The sequence below is a fragment of the Camelus ferus genome, chromosome 2 (genome assembly GCF_009834535.1).
Source record: "Camelus ferus isolate YT-003-E chromosome 2, BCGSAC_Cfer_1.0, whole genome shotgun sequence".
Taxonomy (NCBI): Eukaryota; Metazoa; Chordata; class Mammalia; order Artiodactyla; family Camelidae; genus Camelus; species Camelus ferus.
The window spans coordinates 90828587-90855711 of record NC_045697.1 but is presented as its reverse complement, the minus strand read 5'-3'; the positions used below and the strand labels follow the sequence as shown (position 1 = coordinate 90855711).

Here is a 27125-nt window from a genome sequence, read left to right as displayed (position 1 = left end):
TTTTTAGATCCTAGATTCTCTAAAATATAACCTAGTCTAGAGTTTCCAAACCCTCAACACAAGGAAACAGATTTCTCAATGTTGTCATCTTCCCTTGCCATCCTCTGACCGTCATATCCTTAACCTTCAGCAAATACTAACTTTCCTAGGCTTAAAATAAGATAATCCCTCTCTCTCAGAATTCCTGTTCATGTGGATCCACATTCATTCAATAATTATCTGGGTCCTTACAATGTGAGAGCTGGGCACTGTTCTAGGCACAGGTATACAGCAAAAAATAAAACAACAACTCTGTCCTGATGGAGCTAATATTCTAGTAAACAAAAGGCTGTTCATTATGTTTTTACTTAAAAAAAAAAAGAAAAAGGAAGTTTTAACACAGTGTGAATATATTTAAAAACAAAAATGATATATCTTGTTATTCACATTTGTAAGTACGTGAAAAAAGTCTGAGAATAAAGAAATACCAAACTGTTAATAATGGTAAACCATGAACAGAGTCTTTTACTTTTTACATATCAGTTATATATATATATATATTTTAAAATATATATATATTTTAAACATGAAACTTTTTGTAATTTGTGAAGAGACGAGAGATTTTGGGTTGAAGATGACTGAGCATACATATTTGCAGTAATGAAAAGAATAAATCCATGTCAATATGAAAACAAGTATAACTATCAAAAGATTAGAAAGTTTTATGCCTTTCTGGAAAGCAGAAAGCAAACGGAATTGTATAAATAATAAACAAGACTAGAGGAAAACCTTTTGTAACATTTAAGTATGTCGTGTTTAACTACTATTGCTAATTAAAAAGTTATCTTTGATCAGGGTTTCTCAAACTCAGAACTGTTGACATGTTGGGCTTGATTCTTTAGTGTGTGGATGTATGTGGTAGATGTTTACGGGGTTGTCCTGTACACTGTAGGAAGTCTAACAGCATCCCTGGCATTCACTCAAGACACAGTAATACTCTCTCAGTTTTAAAAATCAAAAATGCCTCCAGCCAATGCCAAATATCCTCTGATGAGGCAAAATATTAACACCTTCCATTTCCCCAAAGGAGAACCACTCTTAAATCTAAATCCTTCACGCTTTCTTTCTCCACGCTTTAGCCTTAGGGATAAGGAGCTCTTTCATAATAATCTTCAATATGATAGCCTTCTTCATTCTTCCCACATCTAGACCCAATTATTTTTAGTGGTCTTCTCCTTTTACAGTTTACTTTGAGTATCTGAATTGAGTGGCACTGTTTCCAAGTTTCTTTTTCGTAAACTTTTTGAGATAATTGTACATTCACATAGGTATAAGAAATGGAGATCTTGTGTATTTTTTAACCCAGTTTCCCCTCAATGTAAACATATTGCAAAACTATAGTAGAATATCACAAACAAGAGAAATATTGGTGTAACCCACCAATCTTAACTAGGATTTCCCCAGTTTTACAGTACTCATTTGTGTTCGTGATTTAGATCAGAGCAATTTTTACCACATTTGGAAGTTCACGTATCCAACTACCAGCCAAAAACACAGCAGCTCTACCGAAAGGATCTCTCCTGTTACTTCCTAACCACCTGCATCTCACTCCCTTACGTGCCCACAATAAATCAATTCTCTTCTTTTCCTATTGTAAAATCACCAAAACATATATAAACCTGATATGTATCTTCTACAAATATTTGTAAAACAACCTTACAAATAATTAACAAAGTTACAAATAATACGGCAAAGTTAAATTCAAAATTTAGAAAAACTTTGTCAGCTTTAAAAGCAGAAATAATATTCAAATTTAAACTAATCTCAAAAGACTAAGTCAAAACATTCTGAAATCATATTCAGAAATAAAGGATAAATTTAAAAACTGACACAATATAATTTTCAGTTATATAGTAACTCGTAAGTTTTAATGAAGGGCAATGGTTCCAATCTTTACAATTTTTTAAACTTTTCAAACTTTATATATATACCTGACAAACAGTGGCCTTATATTCCACTCAGGATATATCACACTTCACTTGGGTTATAACAACTTACCTTCAGTTTCACTGGGGATGGACAATGTCTCTTTTTTACTTTTATCCAAGGTTCTGAGTCCAAGTCAGGCAAACTGGTAGACAAACCTCTAGACATTGCTTGAAGATTACTTGTTTCAGTATTTTTCTTTGGGTTCAGTGGACTTCCAATTCTCGGAGAATTTGGGGCAGACTCTAAAAAAAATTTTAAGTTAGTTCTACAGTTAAAATAATGATTTTCTTACTTATAAAACACATTTTTTTCTTTACTTGAGCTTGATTTTTTTTCACAAAAACATGATAAATCAATTCAATTATAACTTTTCCAAACCTTAAGAACTTGTAAGATATATCTAAATGAAGCCAATAAATAATAGGAATGTATCAACCCTTATGCAGACACTTTCAAATATCTCAACACTAATGTGAGTCACCTACTAATCATGACAATACATCTATTTGAATCAATTTTCTGTGAAATTTTACATTAAAAATCTCAAATGCTATTAAGCCAATCAAATGCATATTCTACTCAAGGCAAAATCAATTTTTCATTGTTCTACTAGGATCTATACTAAGACAGTCAAATCCCCTACTTTCCTCATCTCCTTTGCTTAACAAGGTTAACCTAAATGCACTGTGACCCTTAGTCAGTATGTAAAGAGCAGAATATCACATCATTAAAGTACACTGGCCTGGCAAACACATTTAAAATATTTTACAACTCTGCTGGAATTAAAAATGCTTTTCTCAAAATTTGTAGATATTGACAGGCTTATGTGGAATAGATAAATAAGATTATACTGTATAGCACAGGGAAATATATACAAGATTTTGTGGTAGCTCACAGTGAAAAAAATGCAACAATGAATACATGTATGTTCATGTATAACTGAAAAATTGTGCTCTACACTGGAAATTGACACATTGTAAAATGACTATAACTCAATAAAAAATGTTCTTAAAAAAAGGCTTTCTCTACACTATCTTTTAATCAAAGTAATTATATGCTCTGTAAATAAAGCCCAAGTCAATCCCTTTATAAAATTTTTTCAAAAGTCAAAGAATATTCAAGCTATAATGCAATATGGGCTTGCTTTGGACAAAAAGTGTTTTAAAAAGAAATTTATACTGTAAAATTCTAAACACTATTTACTCCTCAAAGCCAATTCCTTGAAAATACTGCAAAGTTGAATATTACATAGAGAAAGCTGAAATAAATGAACAACTATCCTTTTAATTTACTAAATGAAAACACAAAGGCACATTCTAGGAGTTTGAGAAGACTATTCCAAGATTTTACTTTCATCAACTAGCTGCTAGAATCAGACGGATTATCTTCTCCATGGACACACAGACCCAGGATTCAACCACCAGACTAGTTTATTACTTTAAAACAAATTATATTGTTTCCTAACAGAAAAGGCTCTAAAACTACACTGTTCAGTACAGTAGACAGTAGTCATGTGGAGCTACCCAGCACTCAAAATGTGGCTAGCCCTGAAATGTGCTCAGGATAAGTTAAAATACACATCAGATTTCAAAGACTTGGTACAAAAAAAACCCCAAAAAACAATTATTATAATAATTTTATAAAAATTAAATATATTAAAACTAATTTCATTTGTTCTATAGCTTTTAAGGATTTAAAAATTATAAGGATTCTGTGTGTGGCAAACACATTTCTTTTGGACATTGCTGCTCTACAACTTAATGGTACATGCCATCAATTGACCCACAAATGTAGTATGAGTGAAATACTAGGTTTGGGCTGTCAGTATTAATATTAAAGTTACAGGAATGGGAAAAACATTAACTCCAGAGAACCTTATTCCTAATACTATGAATGTCGTATATCATGCAGTGAATAAAGCTTTAAAAGTAGACTAAGAACCACCACCCTAGTAACCAGGTGAATTAGTATGCATATTTCATGTATATATGATTAGAACAGCACCTGGCACAAGGCAGGGAAATTAGTATTTATTGTTTTCAACATAGAAATTTAATCTTTAAGCACCTACTTAAGTTCATGATATAATCATCCCTAAATGCTATTTAAACTTGAATGTTTCTACCATGGAGTCAAGTGTTTCACTACATTTCACAACACATGTACTTATAAATTAAATGACATCAATACCAAAGAATTTGGGTAAGACAAGAAAATTCAGAAGTCTTAAGAGTTTTTAAAGAGTGTTCACCTTATACACATATGCTCTGTGTGTATATACACATATTTTCTGTACCTGCCTTTTCTCTTACAAAGATTTTGAAATATATGCATGTAAATTTCAACAGTAATGGTAAAGCCCTAATCTTCCAAGACCAAGTGAGTTTGAGTATGACTGATTACTTGACATTAAACTTATAGACAAAAATTAGACACATACTATGACACTTACAGATTCTAATTTGGGAGAACCTAGAAAAAAGGATTTTTCTTTGCTGATTTCATTAATTGCAAATTGTCCACATGACTCTCCAGAGATAAATCACCATATATATTTCATGACACATATCTAGTATGACTTTTTAAAATCCGTCTTGAATCACAGCTCTGGTTAATTATATAGAGTGTGTTAAAGTGTATTTTATGTGAGGCACATTCAAGAATACTTCTGGATATCAATGTTCAAAAGAAATCCTAAAGCTTATTCAATAATCATTAGGGAATCCTCCTACATTTTAAGAAAGCCAAAAACAAAAACAAAAACAAGACTGTCAGGTAACTGACCTTTCAATTCTGGTTAAGTGAGATTCTTTTACCTAAGAGTTGATAGTGCAATATTGTATCACTAGAACTGCAAAACCTAAATTTCAGTTCTAATATTTTACCTTTCTCGTATCAACAATTTCTAGTGCATTAAGGTCCTCTGTTCAGTGCAAAGGCCAAGTCATGTTAGACAATTCAAACTCTTTAGAGGGAAAAACAGAAACTGTAATTCTTTTGAAGAAAAGGTCCAATTAATTTTATTATACAAAGCCTTCAGGAAGTACACATTAAGGGCTATGTTTAAAAAATTTGAGGTCTTCTCATTTGAGATAAAAATATAGATAAAAGTTTCACTGCTTTTCTCTACCCATGGGTACATATAAATGCAATCATACTATCCTTTATTTACATCTCAAAGTTTTGGTGACATATTACTTTCTATTGCATTTAGGAAACTAAGGCTTTCTTATCTGAGAGGAATTATTAAGGTCAGAAATGTGGAGATTCATAGGGAAAAGCTGAGTTTGCATATATTTATTCCTATGATGTAATGCGAATCAGTATTAGTTCTAAGAACACTCCATCTTTCTACATGTCTTCATTATCCATCTAGTTTCTTATGTATGATCTAAGGAACTTAAAAACTGACATTTAAATATACGTTGACTTGTTGCAGGCAGTATGCATGTGTATACAAATGAGTGTATATTAAAAAACACAAACATGTACAAACATTGTGACTTTATTCTTGTAATTTTATTAATAATGCATAAATGGTTCATGGACAGGCATTACCAACCTGACTGACCTATCTTAGTTAAACTTTGGAGAAAGTATTTTCTATTTATCAAACTCACCTAATGCCTGTTCATAAGAAGGTTAAAAATATCATCTTGGACCCAATGTTTACACAATAAATTAATCTAATGTATACAATCAGATATTATATTCCTCTTTTAAAAACCTAAAAAAATGTCACTTGAAGTTCTTCAACTTTTAAAACACCTGCCCAAATTGCTTGTTAGGTTTAGAGGCACAGAGGGCTGACAATCAAAGAAACACTAAATAAAAATATCTGAGACTGTCTATCAGTGCTTTATTGATGGCGGGCCTCTAGACTGGTGTATCAAAAATACTTTGAAGAGTTAAAAAAAAATACTCTCTTTCATTTCTTAAGTTTCTTTGCCCTTAGTGTCCACATTAATAAATCTTATAGTCCATGTGAAATATTATGACAACATGTGAGTTATACAATGTACACTATACTGAAGGGCAAATCAAATATCAAAGGACCTAACAATCTGGGAAATTCCACTCAAGCCTCTATTTCTGCTTTATTGATCTGGACACAAGTACATAAGTCTGGAAGGAAAAGACAGACTCTTGCAATATTTTCAGAATGATAATTAACTTTCCCACCATGAATAAAAGTAGCACATGCAGCCCACACTAATTACACACAAATGGGCGGCTCCTATAAAAACAACAGCAGTCCTCTGGTCTCTCATCATCACAAAGGTGTTTATCTCCATTGTAGTGTTGGCCCAACATCCTCCACAAGGAGTTGGGAGTAGACATTCTTGCACAGAAGTCTGGTCGCTTCCATTTCTGCAGCACGATTTGTTCCAATATTTATAATGATATTTCAGTGAGTCACCTATTCCTCTGCATATTCCAATCAAATGACATCCAAGAGCATCAGCAGATCATCACCCTGACTGAAAAAAGTTTAAGCACACATATTTTTTCCCAAGAGGGAATGTCTTAAAAATGATCCAGGAAAAGAGTTCTTAACATTAAAATAATTTTTGGAAAGTCTAAATACCACCAATTCTTACACTTGTAATTACAATAACTTCATAAGAGATCCCCAATTCTGCATTAGTATATAGGTCATCTTGTCTTTTCAAGACAAGGTTGAAGCATTTTGGTAAAAAATTAAAGGAAAATTACCCCCATTCTTGAATATTAAACTTCTAAATTATTCCAATCTTATAAGGAGAAAACTGGCACAAGATATCTATGATCATTAAAATTAAGAGAAGATAGGTAGAAAATCTACACATGACACAGTACACAAATAATTTAAGCATAAATAGAACAGAGCTCCACCCATAACTGTTAAATCCCTATTTAATTTATAGCTCTCTATGGAAGGCAATACAAATAGAATTTAAAGCATCAAAAGCCACTGAGTTATCTTTAATTGTCCTATTGAATCTGAATAAACTTTAAAAAGGCTGAGTAAACTGGACTAAGTAGTCCACTGTTAGGCTGTTTGCTTTAGAAGAAAAGCTGTTACCTGTATGTGAACAAAAGGCTTGACCCGGTACAAACTCTGGGCAATCAATCAGTTGAGAGAAGTCAGTTTGTGGCACACTACGTGGAGGAGGACCCGGAATTGGCCATTTTTCGGGTTCTACCTTTTTTCTCATTTTCTCATCCACAATTTCCACTTCTGTGCTATCTTTCAGTGCCTATAAATGGGAATTTTGAGCTATTAACTTTCATTCAAAAAATTTTAATTGTACATCCTACACTTCTAATAACCTAAAAAATTTTAAAGTCTAAAATCAGCATATAGTATTAGTTAATGTTTCTAAAAATATCCATGAACTACTTAGAATAGGACAAATTTTAAAATCATCTGCCCCTGTAAAGTAACAAATACCCTGATTTAACACGTAGCAGATAATCTGGTTTTCACAATTAGAATAGTCAAAGATTACTGCATCAATTAGAAGCAAATGATTTTTACTATAATTTTTATTGTCAATTTTTTTCTTCTCATATTTCCTTTTGTCTTCCCTTAACACAACTAAATAAAACATAGGCATTGTATTTATTTTAATAACTACCACCATTGTTGAATAATAAGAACATACATACACAGATTCCTCATAACACCCTGTAAGTGTAAGGTACATTTCATAGATGAGGAAACTGGGGCTTAAAGAAACAAAGTAACTTGATAAAGATCATAGACTTAGTATGAGGCAATACCAGGGCTCAAATCATTATTTATCCACCACTACAATTCTTAGCCACTAGGATATGTGCCTCTCAAAAAAATAAATGTCTTGTAATTTAAGGATAAAACAAAACTAGAACAAAATTTCTTCCAAATAAAAATTAAGAGTCTTATTACCTGAATTTTAACTGAAATCCAAGGTACTCACCTTTACAAATTAGGAAAAATACAAATATAAAGACTCAACCTACAAATTTGTTTACTTAAAAAAATTAAAACTGTATTTTAGTTCAAGAACCTATTATATGTATTACTTTAAGAATCTTATATTACTATAAATGTTAAGTGATAATGCTGTAATAGTAGTATTGTACTTACTTCTCAAGTTATATTTTCCATAAATAGACAATTACTTTAAAATTATTTAAATACAAGCTCTTTTGATAAGATTTGGTATATTCACTGAAAGGAAGAGTATGAAATACAGAATGAAGGAAATAAGGAAGAATCCTATGGTAAGAGCTTTGAATTGGTGATATGTGTATTTTTTTCCTAATATATTTTCCTAGTTTTGTCCACTGAACATTCTAGAAGCAATGACACCCAGTAGCAAACCAGTATACCCAGCATCCACATCCTGTAAAAATATGGGTGAATTTCAAAAACTATAAATGAAAGAGCATGGAGACAGAAGAATTCCATTTACAAAAATGTGAAGAACAGACAAAATGAATCTATGCTAGAAGAACCAGAAAAGTGGTTTGCTTTGGTTTGGTGAGGCAACGGGTGAGAGGGTAAGGGACTGACTAGAAAGGGCCACTCAAGAAGTTTACTGAGTAATGGACTACATATATCTTGTTTGGAGCAGGTTTATACAATTTTCAGAATTCAAACTGAATACCTAAGATCCCTGCATTTTACACCATGTTATTTATACCTGAATTTAAAAGGAAAAAAAGCTCCTTGAAATTTTTAGAAAAAGATTGCCAAAAGTGATGGCTAGGAATGTAAAGCAACTCAAATTCTCATAAATGTTAGTTTTAACTGGTTCAATTCTTTTGAAAAAAATGTTTAGCAGTATTTACAAAAGCTAAGTGCATATATATATCCCATTACCCACCAATTTCACAGGAAAATAACTGTATATGTCCAACCAAAAATATGTACAATAATGTTCACAACAGTATCACGTATTCAAACTGTAGAGAACCCAAATTTCTATTAATAGAAACATGAAAAAATAAATTTGTCATATCATACAATGCAATACTACCCAAAAATGGAAAATAAACAAATGCCACACACCAAGGAGGATAAACCCTACAGAAGCAATAATGAGCAAATGTCAGATATAAAATAATTCAAATAACTTTATGTTATGCTTAAAAAACAGGTGAGGAAGCTCTCTGAGAAGCAACTACCTTTGAGGAGAGCAGTTGTATTGACTAAGATGAAGTACAAGAGAGCCCCTTGGGATGTTGAAAATGTTCTCTGTTTTAATCTGGGTGACAGTAACACAGGTATATGCAGAGGGGAAAAGTCATCTGTAATCTTACAGTTTCGAATATACAGTGTAAGTTGTCTCAACTTAAAATTTTTTTCAGGAAAAAATTCAAAGTTCTTTATATACAGCTATCAAATGATCTTCTAATACATGCTATTTTTTAAAAAGGAAGGGGCATGACAGTATATGTAGTATAACATGAATACTTCAAGAGGAATACACAAAAAAGAAGTAACACTACCTGCCACACCAAGGAAGGTTTAACTAGTTCACTGTTGCTGAAAGATGAGAAGGAAAATTTTCACTCTATGCCCTTTGAATCCTGAATCACAGAGAATTAAATCCCTATTAGAAAAAAATTCAAGAAGAAAATCAAGAGAATAGAAAGTGGAAAAGTTGTGATTTAGGCCTTAAAAGAATGATACAAAAACTATATCAGACGTATATTAAGGAAAAGATCTAGACAAACCAAAGTTAGACATATTTTTACTAAAACTTGGTTATCTTGAACTCCTAAACAATGAGATACGGTACACAGTCAATATTTCCAGTTATCTGAGGTTTTTTCCTATTATTTTTGGCCCTTTTCTTAATGATACCTATTACTATGAATAACCACCAATGCTGGAATACATAGATGTTATATGGTTGGTTCCTGGTCCTATGACTGGCACTAAGAGAATAAAGACTAGCATGTGTAAAGATCTAGAAGAATAAGAGAGCAGCACACATTCTGTGAAACCACAAGGTCAGCCAATTTGGGAAACAAGGCTTCAAATGACATAGTACTAGGCACAGTTCTAAGGACTTTACAGTTATTATGTTAATTACTCCTCTAAGTCCACATACTCTACAATAGCTTATTTGTCCTATTTTAATGAGAAAATTGAGCATGAGGAGGTTAAATAACTTGAATACAGTTATTCAACTGATCAGTTGCAGAGCAAGGATCAACTTGATCTAACAAAAAAGGAAGACACAAATGGCTTTCCGTTGTAGAGCAAGTACCAAAAATGCAGAAAGCTGAGTCGAACCAGCAATTCCACTCACTTCTGGGTATCCACTCAAAGGAAATAAAAAAGTTTTCAGAGATACATGCACTCCTATGTGTACTACAGCATTACTTACAGTAACCAAGATATGGAGACTATGTAAAGCCCTTTAATAAGTGAATGGGTAAGAAATATGTGGTATATATACACAAGAGATTATTCAGCTGTGAGAAAAGAAGATAATCCTGCCATTTCTGACAACATGGATGGATCTTGAGCACATTATGCTAATTGAGATACATAAGACAGAAAGATAAATACTGTATAATATCAATTTTATGTGGAATCTAAAAAAGCCAAACTTGTAAGTAAAAAAAAAACAAACAGTAAAATGGTGGTTACCAGGGGATGGGGGAGAGGATAAGATCAATGTTGTTTAAAGTACAAACTCAAACCAGTAGTAAAAAAGCCTTGGAGATCTAATGCACTGTATAATGGCTATAAACAACAATATTGTACTATAAATATGTTAAGTGATAATGCTATAATAGCAATCATATTACAATATACATGTATCAAAGGAAAAAACCAGAAAAAAATGCCGTAAGAAAAAACATAAATGGGAGAGGAAAAAACAGACTCACTAAATTTGGCTGTGTAGATCTACTCAACCAGGGTAGATATCGGTGTCAGCTAAAGTATACTTTGATTCTTTTGATAGTTTTTTCAAGAAAGGAAAGACCTGAGCATATTCAAACACATTTAGGAAAAAGCTGGTAGAAATGAACTGAAGATAGAAGGCGTGATCAAGAGAAGCACATCCTTGAAGACTAATAGCAACAGTAAACTCTTATTTAGAGCCAGATACTGCCATTACATATTTCATACTCATGGCAAGCCTATGAAGTTATGCATTGTTACAATTTCCACTTTACAGAAGTCTCAGGACACTGCCAGAAGTCCCTGAGCTACGAGGATATATGTATGCAAGTTCAAGTGCATGCTCTAAATTAGCATGTTTATACTACAAAGCCTAATGAAGCCTTGCCACCTTAAGGGAAAAGACATCTTTCCCGGTGCAATAAATGGTAGGTACATATAAATGTTAAATGAATGCAGGCCTGTGTTGTTCTAAATCACTATGCTTGTGTTTTTCTGCATTTCAGAGTACTACTATTTCTTACTGTAAATCAGCCACTATGTATTAATGCTAACCCATGTCAGTAACGCAATAGTTTTATTAAATATCCCTTCCTTACTGATAAAAGCTTTAGAAACATAATCAGCGCTCTGAAAATCGTGTTTGAAGACTTAATGGGAATACAGACAGACCAAAAAAGCATGCAATGAAGTTACCGGTTCCTACAGAAGTACAGAGATTGGGGGAAATCAGTAACTTTTTCAAAAATGACAGTGAGCTGGATCTTTGCTATTGCACAAAGTCCATAGTTAATAATCTCATTCTACTATAAGCATAATTATAGTACTTTTTTCCAAGGATAAACTCTGCAAGAAAAAAATTTAACTTTCTTCAAATTAAAGTATACAGAAACTTTTAAATAAACTTACTGTCTATAAATAAATATAATAGTGGTATTGCTCCAAGTAATTTTTTTCATAAAACAAAGAATCATTAGTTTTATAACAAATCACTAGTTAATAGTGTTTTAAAAACCTAGACTTTCCTATAGCTGGTTTTTAAAATATAGAGCACATGTGTTCAAAATATTTGCCAAAATAGCCAGACTTTCAAAGAGTTTTTAAGAAAATTAAAAGATGAACCAAAGACTGGAAAAAAAAATTGTAAAATACACTTAAAAGACTTATATCCAGAAAAAACTCTTACAGTGATTAAATAAAACCCAAATACTCCAATAAAAATGAGCAGGTGATTTGCATAGACATTTCAACAAATAAGGTACACTGACAGCAAATAAACACATAGAACATAAAAAGATGCTCAACATCATTAGTCATTAGGGAAATACAAATTAAAACCACAATGACAAACCACTACATATCTATTATTCAAAAAATTGACAATACCAAGTGATGAGGCCATGGAGCAAATGGAACTTTCATACAAAATGGTGGCATGCAAAATGGTTAAATCCACTTTGGACAATAGATTGGCAATTTCTTACTGTTAAACATATACTTACCACACATTCCAGCAATCTCAATCCTCAATATTTACCCAACAGAAATGAAAACATAGGTACACGCAAAGATCCATGCTTTATTCATAATCTCAAAAAACTGGAAACAATCTCAATGTCTATCAAGTGACTGAATAAATTATAGTACATCCTTACTATGAAATACTAGTCAACAACAAGAAAAAACTACTACATGCAATAACACGAATGAATCTCAAAAGCACTAAGCTGAGTCAAGGAAATCAGAAACAAAAGGCTACAAACTGTGTAATTTATTTATAGGATATTCTGGAAAAGGCAAAACTAGAGGGACAAAAAATCAGATCAGTGGTTCCCCGGGGGCTGTTAGTGGGGAAAGTGACTGGTTACACGGGAGGCACAAGTGTCTAAGTCTGTCAAAATTCATAGAACTATACAGCAAAAAGGCAAATTTGATTGTATGTATGTAGCAAACAGAAAATCAAAAACTGTAAGCACTTCTAGAACAGGACAGACAAGAGATTTAATAAAATCATCAAGAATGCTGGAAATACTGGAAATACTATTTTAAGTCAGCCCTTCTGTAGCACATGAAAAATTCTCAAAATTTTTATGGGAATATATGCTATTTTATAGCAATCTGAAGACTAGAGGACCAAGAATACCCCAGTAAGTTCAAGTCTGTGTTGGTGTTCAACCCATCCAAAGATCTAGTTAAAAACATGTGAAAACATCATTAGTAATTCTTTGAAGGGTTTCCAAGGTTAGACATTTATTTGGGTTTTACAAAATAGAAAAAAGCCACGATGCAGTCTAAGCCTTAGGCAACTACAGACTTGTTTTTGCTTTTTTCTTAAAAATTTTTAATAGACTTTACTTTTCAGAACAGTTTTAGGTTCACAGCATTAATAGAAAGTAGACTGTTTTGTAAATGAATAATTACCTCTAAAATGAGATTAAGGTTTGTAGTGAGAGCCTGAACACGGTGGAAACCAGCAATCAGGGAAATAGGCAAGAAACCTTGCTCATCCATCTTTCTCCTAAGAAAGAAGTCCCGTTCCAAATTTTCTATACTGAAATAATATTCACTGAAAAGAGAAATAGAGAAGTAAACAAGTTTCACCAATCTATTCGATAGGAAATAAAAATGTCTATTGCTTATAGTATCAATTGCTATAAAACTACTTTATTAATAACATTATATACACTTAATTAAATAGGTAGTAAGGTAAATACAGTAACAGCAAAACCCTACTAAGTTAGTAATTTCTCTTCCACATAAGTAGAAAGAAATTTAGAATACCGATTATCTTTCCGAAAACTAACATTAACTTCTACCTATGTATGAAGAATTAACCAGCATTATACTTTAAAATAGTTCAATAATTGACATTTTCAATGAGTCAATTCAGTGAAAAATTTCATTTCAAAGCTAGTTTAATTTACTTCATTTAAACACTAAATAAAAAAGCTAAACACATCTCAAAAGACTGCCTTCCAACTTTTTCCAATCACTGAGAATAATGATATACTGGAAGTATTCTTTGTCAAGTTTACAGAGTAGTTTGTTTTGCTTTCTATAGTGGCAGGGTACTGACATTGTTTAATACTTCTGAACTTTAGCAATCAGCACAATGCTTAGTAAAAACTAAGCGTTAGTGAATACATAGGCACAGGTGTACACACACAATTTTATATTCAAATCATTCAAGATTTCCCCCTTTGATGGGCTCAACTGTAAAAGATAGTAAGAGTGAACAGAATATAGCTAAACAAAGAATATATACAACACCATGAGGTATTTACATGGCAGGGAAATACAGAAGCAACTTATACACAAAGTGTATGACCAATAACTATAAGTTTCAAAATAAAAGATAATATGAAGAATACATTTAATAATGGCATTTGAGAAACAAGTGTTCAAATTCAGCCTGTGAATAGAAAAATGAGAACAAGATTCTAGAGAGAGAGAACAAGAGGATAAATGAGGGAAAATGCAGAAAATACAAAATATATGACATCAAATGATATGGCCTACAGTTTAATAATCCTATACTGTTTCTAAATCACAGAGAAAGATTTCAAAGATGGGTGGCAAATTATGAGAAAGCACATCAGCTCATATATTTGGGTATAAGGCTGGATAACTAAAGATACCCTTGAAGTATTTAGATCGAATTCTAACTTTGAACAAAAAAATCAACTATGAGTGAAAACTGGCTTTGAGCTACTTTCCACTGGGTGGGAAAAAATCTTATTTTAGAAATTTAAATACCCAAGTTGTTTCTTTATACTCTGATATTTACCCAACTATCAAAGTGCAAAGCTCCCTTAGATCAGTGAAGTACTACTGACATCTCAGTAACACTAGTAAATCATTTACTCTTCTTAAACACAGAAGAAAAAAATATAAGGCTTGAAGAATTGAACAATCTGATTTTTGTTACACCTCAAAAGCCCTTTTCACAGTGCCTGGCATGTGGTGGGCACATAATATGTGTGTTCTAATTTTTGTTATACTTCAAAAACCCTTTCACAGTGCCTAAAATGAGGTAGGCATATAATACATATGCTTAAATTCTCAATTTTCAGACATTAAGACATTTGATTTAATCATAAGTTAAAACTGTTCTTGGACAAAAACTTCTCTGACTGTAAGATGTCTTTTTAACCTAGTACTTTGTGTAAATAAATTCATAAATCACTCTATTACCTATAGTAAATACTTTTTGAAACTTCTAGTGGGCTGCAAACATACTTATGTCTAAATCTGAATGCCAAGAGATTGTCCCAGCTAGAAATAATCAAGATCTTAAATTTTTAATACCTTGACATCAAAAAGTCAAATTATTAATATGCATCTTCAGTTAACATGACTTAAAAAACTCAATCATCCATAATACAGGTAAGCCTCTTACATCAAAATATTTTTGAATAATATTCCACAAGTGCAAAGAAAGTTTTCAGTAACTTCTCAAATATGAAAATTTAAACCTAATGAATAAGCCTATCTATGTATGAGAAACTTCAAAGACACAGAATCAAAAGCATGACTCCTCAAATCCAGATGTCCAGTAATCAGAGAATGTAACAGTAAAGAGCCATTCTAAACCAGCCTGGTTCTCTAACATCTGCCAAAACTCTATTGCTAAACAATAACAAAAAAAGGAGTCGTGCCCAATGCTATGTCTGACATTTTGTTCAGTGTCCTAGGGGACATTATCATGTCCTACCTTAGAAGCTCTGGATACTACACTGCATGATCAGAAATTTTGTCAACACTGAAGTAGCTCTGCTCCTCCCTCACTTGTTATGAGCACATTGGAGGCCGATTATCCTGACATGGAGTTGTATGTCCACTGTCAGGTTTCAGAAGGGACCTGGCAGCAAGAGTTAAAAAAAAAAGGCAGGAATAGTGCTCTGAAGTTGATAGCCACATGCCAGGCACTTTCTGCCCATTAAAAGGCCCTTTTCTTCAGTGTTTGCGTCAACTGTAACAAAAGAAGCAAGAATAAAATAAACAGGTTGCTTCATCTTGTAAGCCAATCAAATCCACCATGAAGGCATCCGAGGAAGATACCTGGCTGATGCTGATGAATAAATGATTTTCTAGTAACAGAGTATGGTTCATTTTCATTTTTAAATAAAGGTAGATGTTTTTAAAATGCTTATGCCCTTTCAAAAATAGCCTTTTTCCTTTCCCTTGTAGACAAAAAAAAGGGTCAAATTTCAGCAAATTACTTATGCAAATCACTTGGGAATATTTTTCTCAACACTACATAAACACACTATATAAATATGCAAAACCTCCTACACAATACTAATATGCAGAGAGGTTATTTTTTCCTTAAAGATAATAGAATAAACTAACATCCTCCTAACCTCAACTTTAGTATTCAGGTAGTAACTATTATAAGAACTAGAGCAAAAAAGCCTAAATAATATGTCACAGAGAAAGAGAACTTAAAAGTTAAAAAACAAACTTAGAATGCTGAAACTAACTGTTAAGAAAGCCAGACAGCAACATTTTCTGCCATTTATATTCATTTTCAAATTTTAATAGAAACATTTATTTGAAAATAAGCCAAGTTTCACTTGTTCAATTTCAAATATATGTAGCAGTTTTACATTCTTATTATTTAATCACTCATATTATACCATGACATTACAATATTCTTTAGGCAGAGAAAGACCTCAGTAGAGAAAGCACTATTTTTATGTAAATAACATGAACCAAATATGAATTTTTAAAATATTTTACATATTTTACTAACATTTCCTAGAAAAAAACTACTAAAATCCTTCAATTTTACTAATAAACAGCTTAGAAAATGTGTTATATATTCATTGTCAATGACATTCAAGTATGATATTGCAACAGATTCTCCTATCCCATCTGTCTGTTCGACTTACATTTGGCGCTTAATATACTCTTTAAGCAATGCTTCTTCCACTGGATACACCTGCACGCCTGTACCATCATCATAGTAATACATCATACTGGTATTAAGTTCTGTTTGAAATGGTTGGTCAGACCTTTCACCATGTTCTTGATAACCATATGAATAATCAAAGTTCACTTAATGTGAAAAAAGAAAAAGAAAAAAATAATCAGATTTTTTAAAAAGGAGGTACTATAAAGAAAAATCCAAAGTGAAGTATTTCAAAAGGTAACAAATATAAAACCATCTTTATTATCAGACAAATAAAATCAGTTAAAACATTATATGGGATAGTGGGGAAAACTAACAGAAGTCTTGCATACTTTTCTCAAAGTTCATCTAATTTAACAAAACAAGAAATCATGTCCTACATCGAGAATTTCCTCTGCCTCGTCCTCTTCCCCGACCTCGGCCTCTTCCTCGGGCTCTAAAAGAACCTCGGACATTACCACCCTCACTTCTCACACTGGAAACTTCATCTTGATCATCTCTCTTTTCTCTTTCACGTCTCCAACCTTTTTAAAATAAAAATATTTTAATACATTTCAATCTGTGACTGTTAATAACATGTTTATCTTTACGAAAATGTGGTAACCACTTCTCCCCACTTGGTAACTAGTTGTTAGTAACCAGGCATTCTTCAGAAAGATACAAACTTAAGAGATCCCAGAGGAATTTCGTCAAAATGTGTCCAGCATAAAAGACATTATGCACTGAAATAAGAAGATAGTCTATTAAGTCAAGTAACATACTACAAAGATAGTGAGATTGCTTGCTAAAATTGTGTTGTTCAAGATTCAGGAAGTTCCAGTAAAAATGAGTTTTGCACTATATAAAACTCCTAAGAAACACATTTCCACACACACTCTGGTTTCTCTTCAGATCGAATAAATCTTTTGCCTTTTACATTTCCACAATAATAATAATACTTATTTTCACAAAATTTTTAAGGAAAGGATGTTTCTATTAAGGTAAAAGATGTTTCTTTTAAAGAAAAAGGGAAATGAAAACAAAACAAACTGGGAGAAGATATCTGCAGCACAATTACATTCAGAATGCATATAAAATTCATACAAATGTCACATGTGTGCACATGCACGCACACACACACTCACAAACCCACACAGAGCAACTTATGGGGAAACTAGCTAAAAGATAGGCTAGGGCAAACAAGCAAATGCAAAAGGCCAATAAAAAATGGTGCTCAGCCTTACTAGCCTTGAGAAATGCAAATGAAAGAGTATTTTATCTGTCTCAGTCTGAAAAATATTTTAAGGTCCTATAATACCAAATGTTGACCGAAAAGACAGAACACTTGCATAAAGTTAGTGAGAATAAAAACAGGTACACTCACTTTGTTTTGAAACAACCAGATAAATATAAAGGTATGTATATCCTAAAGACCAGGGTTTTGCAACTGTGGCATTGTTGACATTTTAAGCTAAGTAACTCTCTAGTGTGGTAGGCTGTCCTGGGTACTGCAACATGTTTAGCATCATCCATGATCTCAACTCACTAGATACCAATATCATCATTACCTTCCCCTATTGCCCCGCCACCAGTTGTAAAAATCAGTGTTACCTCTAGACAATGCCAAATGTCCCCTTGTGGAGAAAAATAAAATCACCCCCATTTAGAACCACTGTCCTAGACCCTGCAATTCCTCCTCCATTTCTTTCCTTCTTTTTTATACAGTCTTTTTCAAACATTTCTGCCTCAACCCACAGTAAGCCGTAGTATATGTTACACTCTAACACAGTATAAAAAAAGTTTAATTTAAACACAACTGTCATAAAAAACATGAAGCACTCTAGTCTATCAATTTGAGATACCTGATCATGACTCAGTACATCAAATTCATGACACACTCACGAGTTGCAGTCTAAAGAAATTACCCTAGAGAACCTTTTATATGTGTCTACTGGAAAACATGCATAAAACTGTTCAATGTAGCACTTTAATACCAAAAAACTGGAAACAATCCACATGTCTATCAACAGTACAGATTTTATCAAAAAGTGAAATATCCTTCAGCAGGATAAAAAAAAAAAAAAAGAATGAGTCACAGCATTATAAGCCAACATGCACAAATTTAAGAAAATTTAGACTAAGTGAAAAAAATTAGTGCCAAAGAATATGTAAATGGAATAATACTTCATGCCAATTTCAAAAGCATTCAAAAAACTAAAATAGACTTTTTTTTCCTAAGAAGGGAGGCAGTGGGGTGAAACTAGGCACACAGGAATATGTCAAAGATAATGGTAACATGCATTTGTAAAATGGGTGCTAAGTTCCCAGTGTTATTATATTGTTGTTCTTTATACTTGTATGTATTTTCTTATGTACTCTGTACTTAACTACGAACATATTACTTCTAGAATAGAACATTAAAATAATACATTTGAGAAATAATGGTACAAAAGTCAAAAAAAGTCTTGATTTTTCTATAGGCAAGTTTTATAATTTTAAAGTCATATTTTGTGGACAACTGAGTGAATATACCTTATGACTAGATTTCAGATGCTATTAGGGAATTAGTGTTGATTTTCGTAGTTGCTATATTTTCTTAGGACATCAGTGGTATGGTGTCATGGTACCTACATGTTACTTACAAATTATTCAGCAGGTAGATGAAATAAATATAGCAAAATTACTAAATCTAGATGGTGGTTAGATAGGTATTCATTGCACAATTCTTTCACAGGATAACATGTCTTAAAAATTATCAGATGTAAAGGATTTCAGCAAAAAACTATAAAACCAAATGCTCAGCAAACTGCTTCCACATATCCTCCTGTCCTCTTCTTTCTGAAAGCTGAACAAACCCTGCTGAAATAAGGTACCTGGGGAATGATTCTTAACGGAAGTAATACTATTAAATGAAAGACTTAATGGGGCACTTTATAACGAATGGATAAGGCTAACAACACCTGAATGAACTGAACATTAACACTGAGACATTTTATTTCTACTGCTGTGATACATTAAGACACAAATTCAAAATATAGGAAATTTCACAAGACATAACCTAACAAACAGCAAAGGAAAGAAGCAATAGTGGTGAGAACGTAAAATGGTACAACCAATCTGGAACAACTCCGCAATTTCTTATAAAGTTAAATATACACTTGTCATACCACTTAGCAATCCACTCCTAGATATTTACCCAAGAAACTAAGACATATGCCCACACAAAGGCTTTTACACAAATGTACATAGTAGCACTACTTGTAACAGCCAAAAACTAAAAACAAGCCAAATATCCACAAATAGATGAATGAAGGGGGATATTCATTCGATGAAAAACTATTCTGCAATAAAGAGGTAGAAACTACTGATGCATAAAACAACACTGACGAACGTAAAAATAATTATGCTGAGCAAAAGAACACAAGAGTATATAATGTATATTGTATACTTCAATTCATATGAAATTCTGAAAAGGTAAATCTAATCTGACCAAAAGTAGACTCATGGTTAGAGGACATGGCATTAATTTGAGTGTATTTTAATATATGTAATTATTTGCTCAGTAAAGTTGACTTTTTTTAAAAAGGACCCAGAAACCACCCAGAAGAGACTCCCACTAACCAAACCTGGGACAATTTGAGCATCAAATTAAACAATCATGGTAACAGATTATAACATTGAAAAAATAAGAAGCCTTAAGCCCACACTAATAATAATGGGAAGTTGTTCTTTACAGTGGAATGCCACTGTATAAATATAGAAGGAATGATCCAGTAAAAAAAAAAAATCAGCATTTGCAAAGATCATGGTAATAATAACTGAACCAGGCAAGAGTAAGAACCATCAATGGAAAGAAACTAAAGTTCATACGGAAAGTCTGATAAGAAAACAGGTATTCCCAGTTTCAAAGTCTCTTCTTACAAATTACATATTAATTATAAAGGGGGAAATAACGTCTTTAAAGAAATCTAGAGTAATTCATCTTAACACCAAGTGCTCAAAATATCAGCAATAAGAAGATAAACCAAGATCATGTGTATTTCCAAGTAATACACTGTGAAGAAAACCATTTAACTTTTGCAGTATTCCCACCAAAAATTCATGACTCAAATCTAACCTTGAGGAAACATCAGAAAACCCAAAGTAAGGTGTGTCTACCACATAAGTATCCTACAGTCTTCAGAAAAAATCAAAGTCACAGAAGGTTACAAAAGCAGAACTATTTCAGACTAAAGGAGACTAAAATGACTTACTTCGTGTATCATTTCTCCTATTATGTGATGATTTACTTGCTTCTGGTTGACATCTTGAGCTGTTCCGGGATCCTGGTCTTTCTTGACTGTCTGGTTTTACATCATCTAAGTGGAGTGGTACCCACTTGTGCTTATTAGCTTGAAGAAAACAAAATAAAATCATTTAATGACAATGCACAATATTCATTAAAGCTTTGCAATTGTGAAAAGACTCTAAATTTTAATTAAATAAATGAAAGACTTAGTTTGTCCTCAAGGGATTCTTTGTAGAGTACCAAAATTATTTTCTTCTTTTTCCACAGCTCTTTAATAAACTTGTTTGGGCAAACTGTATTTGTAAAACCAAATGAACAGTTAGTGATGGACTATCATTGGAATTCTTTTGCTTTTAAGTGAAATGTACATTCAATTCTGATGGATAAGCTATTCAAAAATACTAAGTGTTCACAGTACTCCCATCTAATACTAGATACTTAGGTGTTAGAACACGGCACACCTGGATAATGGTTTGGCTAGTGATTCTAAACACTTTTAGCTTCATATGACTGACTCAAGTATCAGTTTGTCTAGCATATTACTGCTACTACATACTACTAATGCACAAGCTTTCTCAAAATAAAGTTTATGTATAAAATTTTGTCTAACTGCATTTGATAAATCATTTTATAACTACACATTTTCCTAACTTCAGTCAAGAGACAGAAGCAATTTAATGTTTCTTGTTACCAAATGATAGTATAATTAACAGTTATACTAGTGAAATTCTGAAGATTACCTATTCATGGATTCCATAGTTAAGGTTTCAAAACGTTCAGGCTTCTGCCCAATATATATTTTCAATAAACAAAGACTCAGGGCAAAGGAAAAACTACCCAAGTAATTAAGGGAATACTGGTGTGCAACTATAGCATTGATTCCCTATAAATCATGAAACTATGGACAGATGAGGAAAAGAGACAATGAAAGAATCTAAAAGCTCTTTTACAGTCTATACTATAAATTCTAATCAATGAGATTCTCTGTCAAAAAAAAGCCTTTGTTTTGAAGATAAAAATGTATGCTCAAAGTCACACCTTCATGACCTGATTATATGAAATAACTCTAACTACAAAACACCTGGACTTCATAGTTTTACAGTGTTGGGTGATCAGTTTTAAAGTTTTAATTGAAGCAACTAACAAGGAAGACATACATTAGCATAGGATAAGTCTTGTCATCTGTATGAATTCTAGACAGTCAAAAAGACTACTTATGTATCTGAGAAGTATGGAAGAGGTAAGTGATTAAAGTGTTTAAGAAACGTGGAAACTTTTTTCTAACAACCACATGGTTGTCCTGCTGCCACCACTTCTGAGCAATTACCCTTGGCTTACTGTATCAAGTGAGCCTAATGCTTACCCTGCAGCTAAGGGTTATAATACTCATTTACAAAAAATTCAAGTAAGTGCTCAAGGTATGATGGATTGTCAGTTCCATTATTAAAGAAGTTGGCTGGCAACTACTTAATTATGAAATGTCCCCTCCCATGCCTCATCACCTCCATGGATTAAAATCCTTCAATGGCTTCCCATGGCACTTAAACTGCTAATTCCAAGTTACCAAGGCCCAGCATAAGGTGGACCTTGCCTACCTCTCCAATAGCATCCGCTGCCACTCTCCCCAACATTCACCTTGCTTCAGCCACTGATTTCCAACAGTTTAAAGAACTTTTCTGCCTAAAAGTCCCTAAAGACACTTTTACCTAGACTCGGAACACTGAATGAGCATACGCTTTCATCGAACAGTTAAATCATAATCTGTCACTAGACATATGGAAAGTTCCTAAAACAATAAGGAAAAGGGTGTAAAGATATTATTTTTTTCTCACTGGGGGAATGCTATGAGTAAAAAAAGTTGACCAAGACTGTTTTCAATTTTCTCTTCGAAAAATATTTTCTCAGAACTCCCTGAAAAACAGGGAGCGGTTCCAAAGCAGATGTAAGAACAATAGTCATCACATAACTTTCCAAGAACATATCTACACCTACATCTACAGGTGGAATTTCAATCCATTTTTACATAAAATACAGGTCAAAGCAAAGAGAAAAGCCTAACATTTCAGAAATGTTATAAAAGCAAATCAGTTAACAATGCAGACAGTACCTTAGAGAAATCCAAAATACTCATTGGTGACTATCAGGAATCAACTGACTAAATATAATTCTTCATTACTACAACTCTCTTCAAAAAATCAAAATGAAGATATAGATAAACTAACCTCTCTTTCTTTGATTACTTGACTGAGCCTCATCCTCACTGACATTTTCACCAGGACCATCTAATTTTGTTTCCCGGCTTTCTTTGCTTTCACTGTTATTTCTCTTTTCAACCTTGTCTTCTCGTTCTTTTCTATTTTGTGGCTTCTTATTTCCTTGGCTGATGGCACTCTGACACTGCAAAAAGTTTTTCTGAATGAAATAGTTTTCATGAACATTTTCACTAACATTCAAAAGTTTATGGTAACACCTTACCTAAATATTGCCAAATGAATGACAACTTTAAACAAAAATTAAAAATGACTTGTCAAAAGACAATGTTAAAAGTCAAGCCAAAAATTGGGAGAAAATATTTGTTAAGTATTTGACAAAAGTACTTGTATCCAAAATATATAATGAATTCAAGATGCAGTAACAAGAAAACAATTTAAAAATGGGCTAGAGTTGAACTGATGCTTTAGCGAAAAGATATAATGATGGCATATGAAAAGGTGCTTGATATCACTAGTCAGAAAAATGCAAATTAAAACTACAATGCAATACCACCCTACACCTACTAGACTGACTAAAATTAATTTAAAAGGCTGACCACATCAAGTACCAGTAAGAATGCAGAATAACTATAATTCTCATACATTGCTGGTAGGAATAAAAAGTTTGGTAGTTTAAAAAGTTAACAAATAGCTACCATAATATTCAACCCTCTACTCCCAAGATAAATGAAAGCATATATCCATAGAAAATTCTCTACACAAGTGTTTGTACAGCAGCCTTATTTGTAACAGCCAAAAAGTGAAATCAACACAAATGTCCATCAATAGATGAATGGATAAACACTTATATCCATACAATGGAATACTACTCAGTAATAAGAAGGAATGAACAACTAATACATATTACATAAATAAATCTCAAAATAATTAAGCTGAATGAAAGCCAGAAAAAAAAAATACATACTGTATGACTCCACTTACATAAAATTATAGAAAACACAACTTAACTAAGTGTCAGAAAACATATCAGTGGTTGCCTGGGATGACAGTGGGAATGTAACAGGGAGAATTACAAAGGAGTATGAGGAAACTTTTGAGGTACTGGTTAAGTTCGTCATCTTGTTTGTGCCAATGGTTTCACAAGTCAAAATACACCAAACTGCAAACTTTATATATGTATAGTTTATTATGTCACTTATACACTACTTAAGCTGTTTTATATATATTATTTACAACTATGCACAAATTACAAACAGCAAAGTGTACAGTGTCAAATGAAAACATGCAACCAAATAACAATGTTTGCTACTCCTCTAATGTCTTTTGATAGAATATCTCAAAACCATCTTTTAGAGTTTCTTTCATAGCTAAATCAAAAATCCATTCACTGAATATTTCTTGATATGATATACATGCATATATGTGTGTGTGTATATATGTGTAATTAGGGCTTGAACACATTGAAAGGATGATAGATCAAAAAAATATATATATAGAAAAAATTCTGAAACACAAAGTGGGCTTCAATTACACACATTATATTAAAAATTAATCTATTTGTAGGTATTACGTGAAGATGACAGCATGGTACCCCATCCCTTCCAAATGTAAGGTCCTGAGAATACAACCAGATGAAGGCAATGTGATGAATGAAATCAAGGTATCTGAAAAAATGGGTATTTTATTAATGCAATTCTCTAAATTTGAAGTAAAATAAATTCCACATGTTGAAATGACAATATTTTCCCTTTATTAAAAATAAGTCTTAAAAAACAATACTCACTCCAGTGCTTACTAATTCACTTGGTGTTGGCCAATTCGCCATATCGCTGAAATCACTAGCCTAAGAAGTAACAACAACAAAATTTATGTCTGTAAATCAGAAATTTTTTGAAGTGAAAGAAATGTTTTAAATCACCTACATTCAATTGTATGTATTCACTTGTCAAATTAATCTAAAACCTTCTCCAAACAATAGAACGTTGTAAGAAGAATGCTTTGGTCTTACAGTCCAATTTCTAATACAATGACATTGACTAAATTGACAGACACAGGGTTAACAAAGGCATATGGGGATTTGGATGAAGATTACAATTCTCTAGTATAGTAACTTTAAACTAACAATGATAGGAAAGAAAAATACACTATAATCTAAGAAGAGTTCCTTTCGAAATCATTATAGTTAAAAACTATTTCCTTTAAAGACATACCTTGTTGGATTTCTTTGTCTTAGGTTTTCCTGCTTTTATAATTTTGGGGGAATTGAGGTCTAAAAAAAAAAAAGACTTGTTTTTACAACCGTATCATTCCATATATTTAACAAAATAACTATGAAACCAACTTCAGTAAGTCAGTGTAGTCAATATTTTCAACAAAATCCAAAGCTGAGACAAATTCCTAACAAGAAATCAACTACATTTTAAACATAGATTCAAAGTGGTCTTCAGTGTTTAAATGAAGAAGTAGAAAATATTAACAGCTTACTTACACTGAACTGATAGACCAATCCTTTCACTATCAGAATACAACATGGAAAAATTAGAAATATATTTTAATACAGAAAAGTTAGTAAATAAATTCCTAATGGGATACATTTTTCTATACATATTATATACAAATAAATTCACACTCATCAAAGAGCCATCCAGAAAATAAGTCAGAAAACTTCAAACTATTTGCCCTTGAAAACAAAGTTTGGGAACCATAATCCTGTCTTTTACCTTGATTCACTATCTAGCATGATGACCAGATGGCATATCATCTAGCTAAACATGGCCTGAAGTAAATATTAAAAAGTAGAATAAACATGGGATCTGCAACTATGGAAAACACAATAATTTAGCAAAACATGAATCCCATAAATCATGGAAGTGACTAATTCACAGGCTAAAATAAAGCAATCTTTGAGTTAAAGCCCAGAAATACTTAACTAAGATAGAGTACTTATGAAAGATGAATGAAGGCTCAAGATATCATCAGGGCTGGGCACACTGGTATCTTGAATATTGTATTAATTCTATTTCTAAAGCAGAATAGTGAGTACATGGGTATTTGCTTTATACTTCTTTATACTTTAGGTACACATATGTGTAAACATGAATGTAAATGTGCATAAGGATAATTATTTAAGAAAAATCATTTGCAAAAAAATTACAAATATGATTTAAAAATGAATGTGGTACCATACTCTACCCAGACACTGATGATAATCTCTAGCCAAAAGTGAGTAAAGGGGTTGGAGAGGAAGAATCGATTTTTATTTCTTCACATTTAAAAATAAAAGGACAAGAGATTTTGATTGCAGTCAATTCTTTTGGATTCAAAAACTTTGGACTTTTGTTTAAATTTTAATCTCTCATCTTTTAACTCCTCCTTAAAAAATATAATGGGAAAAAAATTTCACACTTAACTCTATGGCCTGTATAATGCTGACATTTTAATAATGGAGTATCTTTATGTACACATTGCAATTTGGATATTTAGTTTATCAATATCGTAATTTATTCTCATCACAAGGTATTTGACAAACTATGTTGGCCAATGTGGCTGAATACTCTGGGATAGGAAAGAGTGATTTCTTAATATTGGTTACCTAATGGCCCTCACAGTAAATTTACTTTTCTGAAAGGAAGACTTTCCCCAGAAAATTCCTGTTCCCAAGTTCCAATTCCTCCCACGGAAATTAAGTTTCCTAATTAGTGAGTTTAGGAAAAGGAACTAAATTTGCAAAGCTAGCACCCTGCCCACTTTTCTTTGGGACCTAGCTGTCCACAGAGAGCAAGCATTCTAATCTGCTCCTTTGTGCTGCCAACTTCAAAGGGCACACTGCCCAACAAAAGTAGAAGGGGAACCTGCAGTTGTGCAATGCCAATT

General features: G+C 32.5%; 1 protein-coding gene across 9 annotated transcripts in view; it reads right to left on the bottom strand.

Moving 5' to 3' along the window:
• LARP1B (La ribonucleoprotein 1B) overlaps nucleotides 1-27125 on the bottom strand; it is a 105022-nt gene that overhangs the window by 71569 nt on the left and 6328 nt on the right. For 8 of the 9 annotated variants that reach the window (XR_004313610.1, XR_004313611.1, XR_004313612.1 and 5 more), the window contains exons 2-10: nucleotides 25463-25521; nucleotides 25036-25095; nucleotides 23262-23436; nucleotides 21005-21142; nucleotides 17153-17296; nucleotides 16753-16918; nucleotides 13280-13424; nucleotides 7034-7208; nucleotides 2038-2210 (exon numbers count right to left, since the gene is read on the bottom strand). Coding sequence is in view for 6 of the 9 variants with exons in the window: in XM_032463116.1 (XP_032319007.1) it covers nucleotides 2038-2210; nucleotides 7034-7208; nucleotides 13280-13424; nucleotides 16753-16918; nucleotides 17153-17296; nucleotides 21005-21142; nucleotides 23262-23436; nucleotides 25036-25095; nucleotides 25463-25521 (1235 nt within the window). In the remaining 3 variants the exon portion in view is untranslated. Of the gene's footprint in view, nucleotides 1-2037; nucleotides 2211-5465; nucleotides 6450-7033; nucleotides 7209-13279; nucleotides 13425-16752; nucleotides 16919-17152; nucleotides 17297-21004; nucleotides 21143-23261; nucleotides 23437-25035; nucleotides 25096-25462; nucleotides 25522-27125 lie in introns of those variants that run through there. The other variant, XM_032463166.1, reaches the window with a different exon arrangement.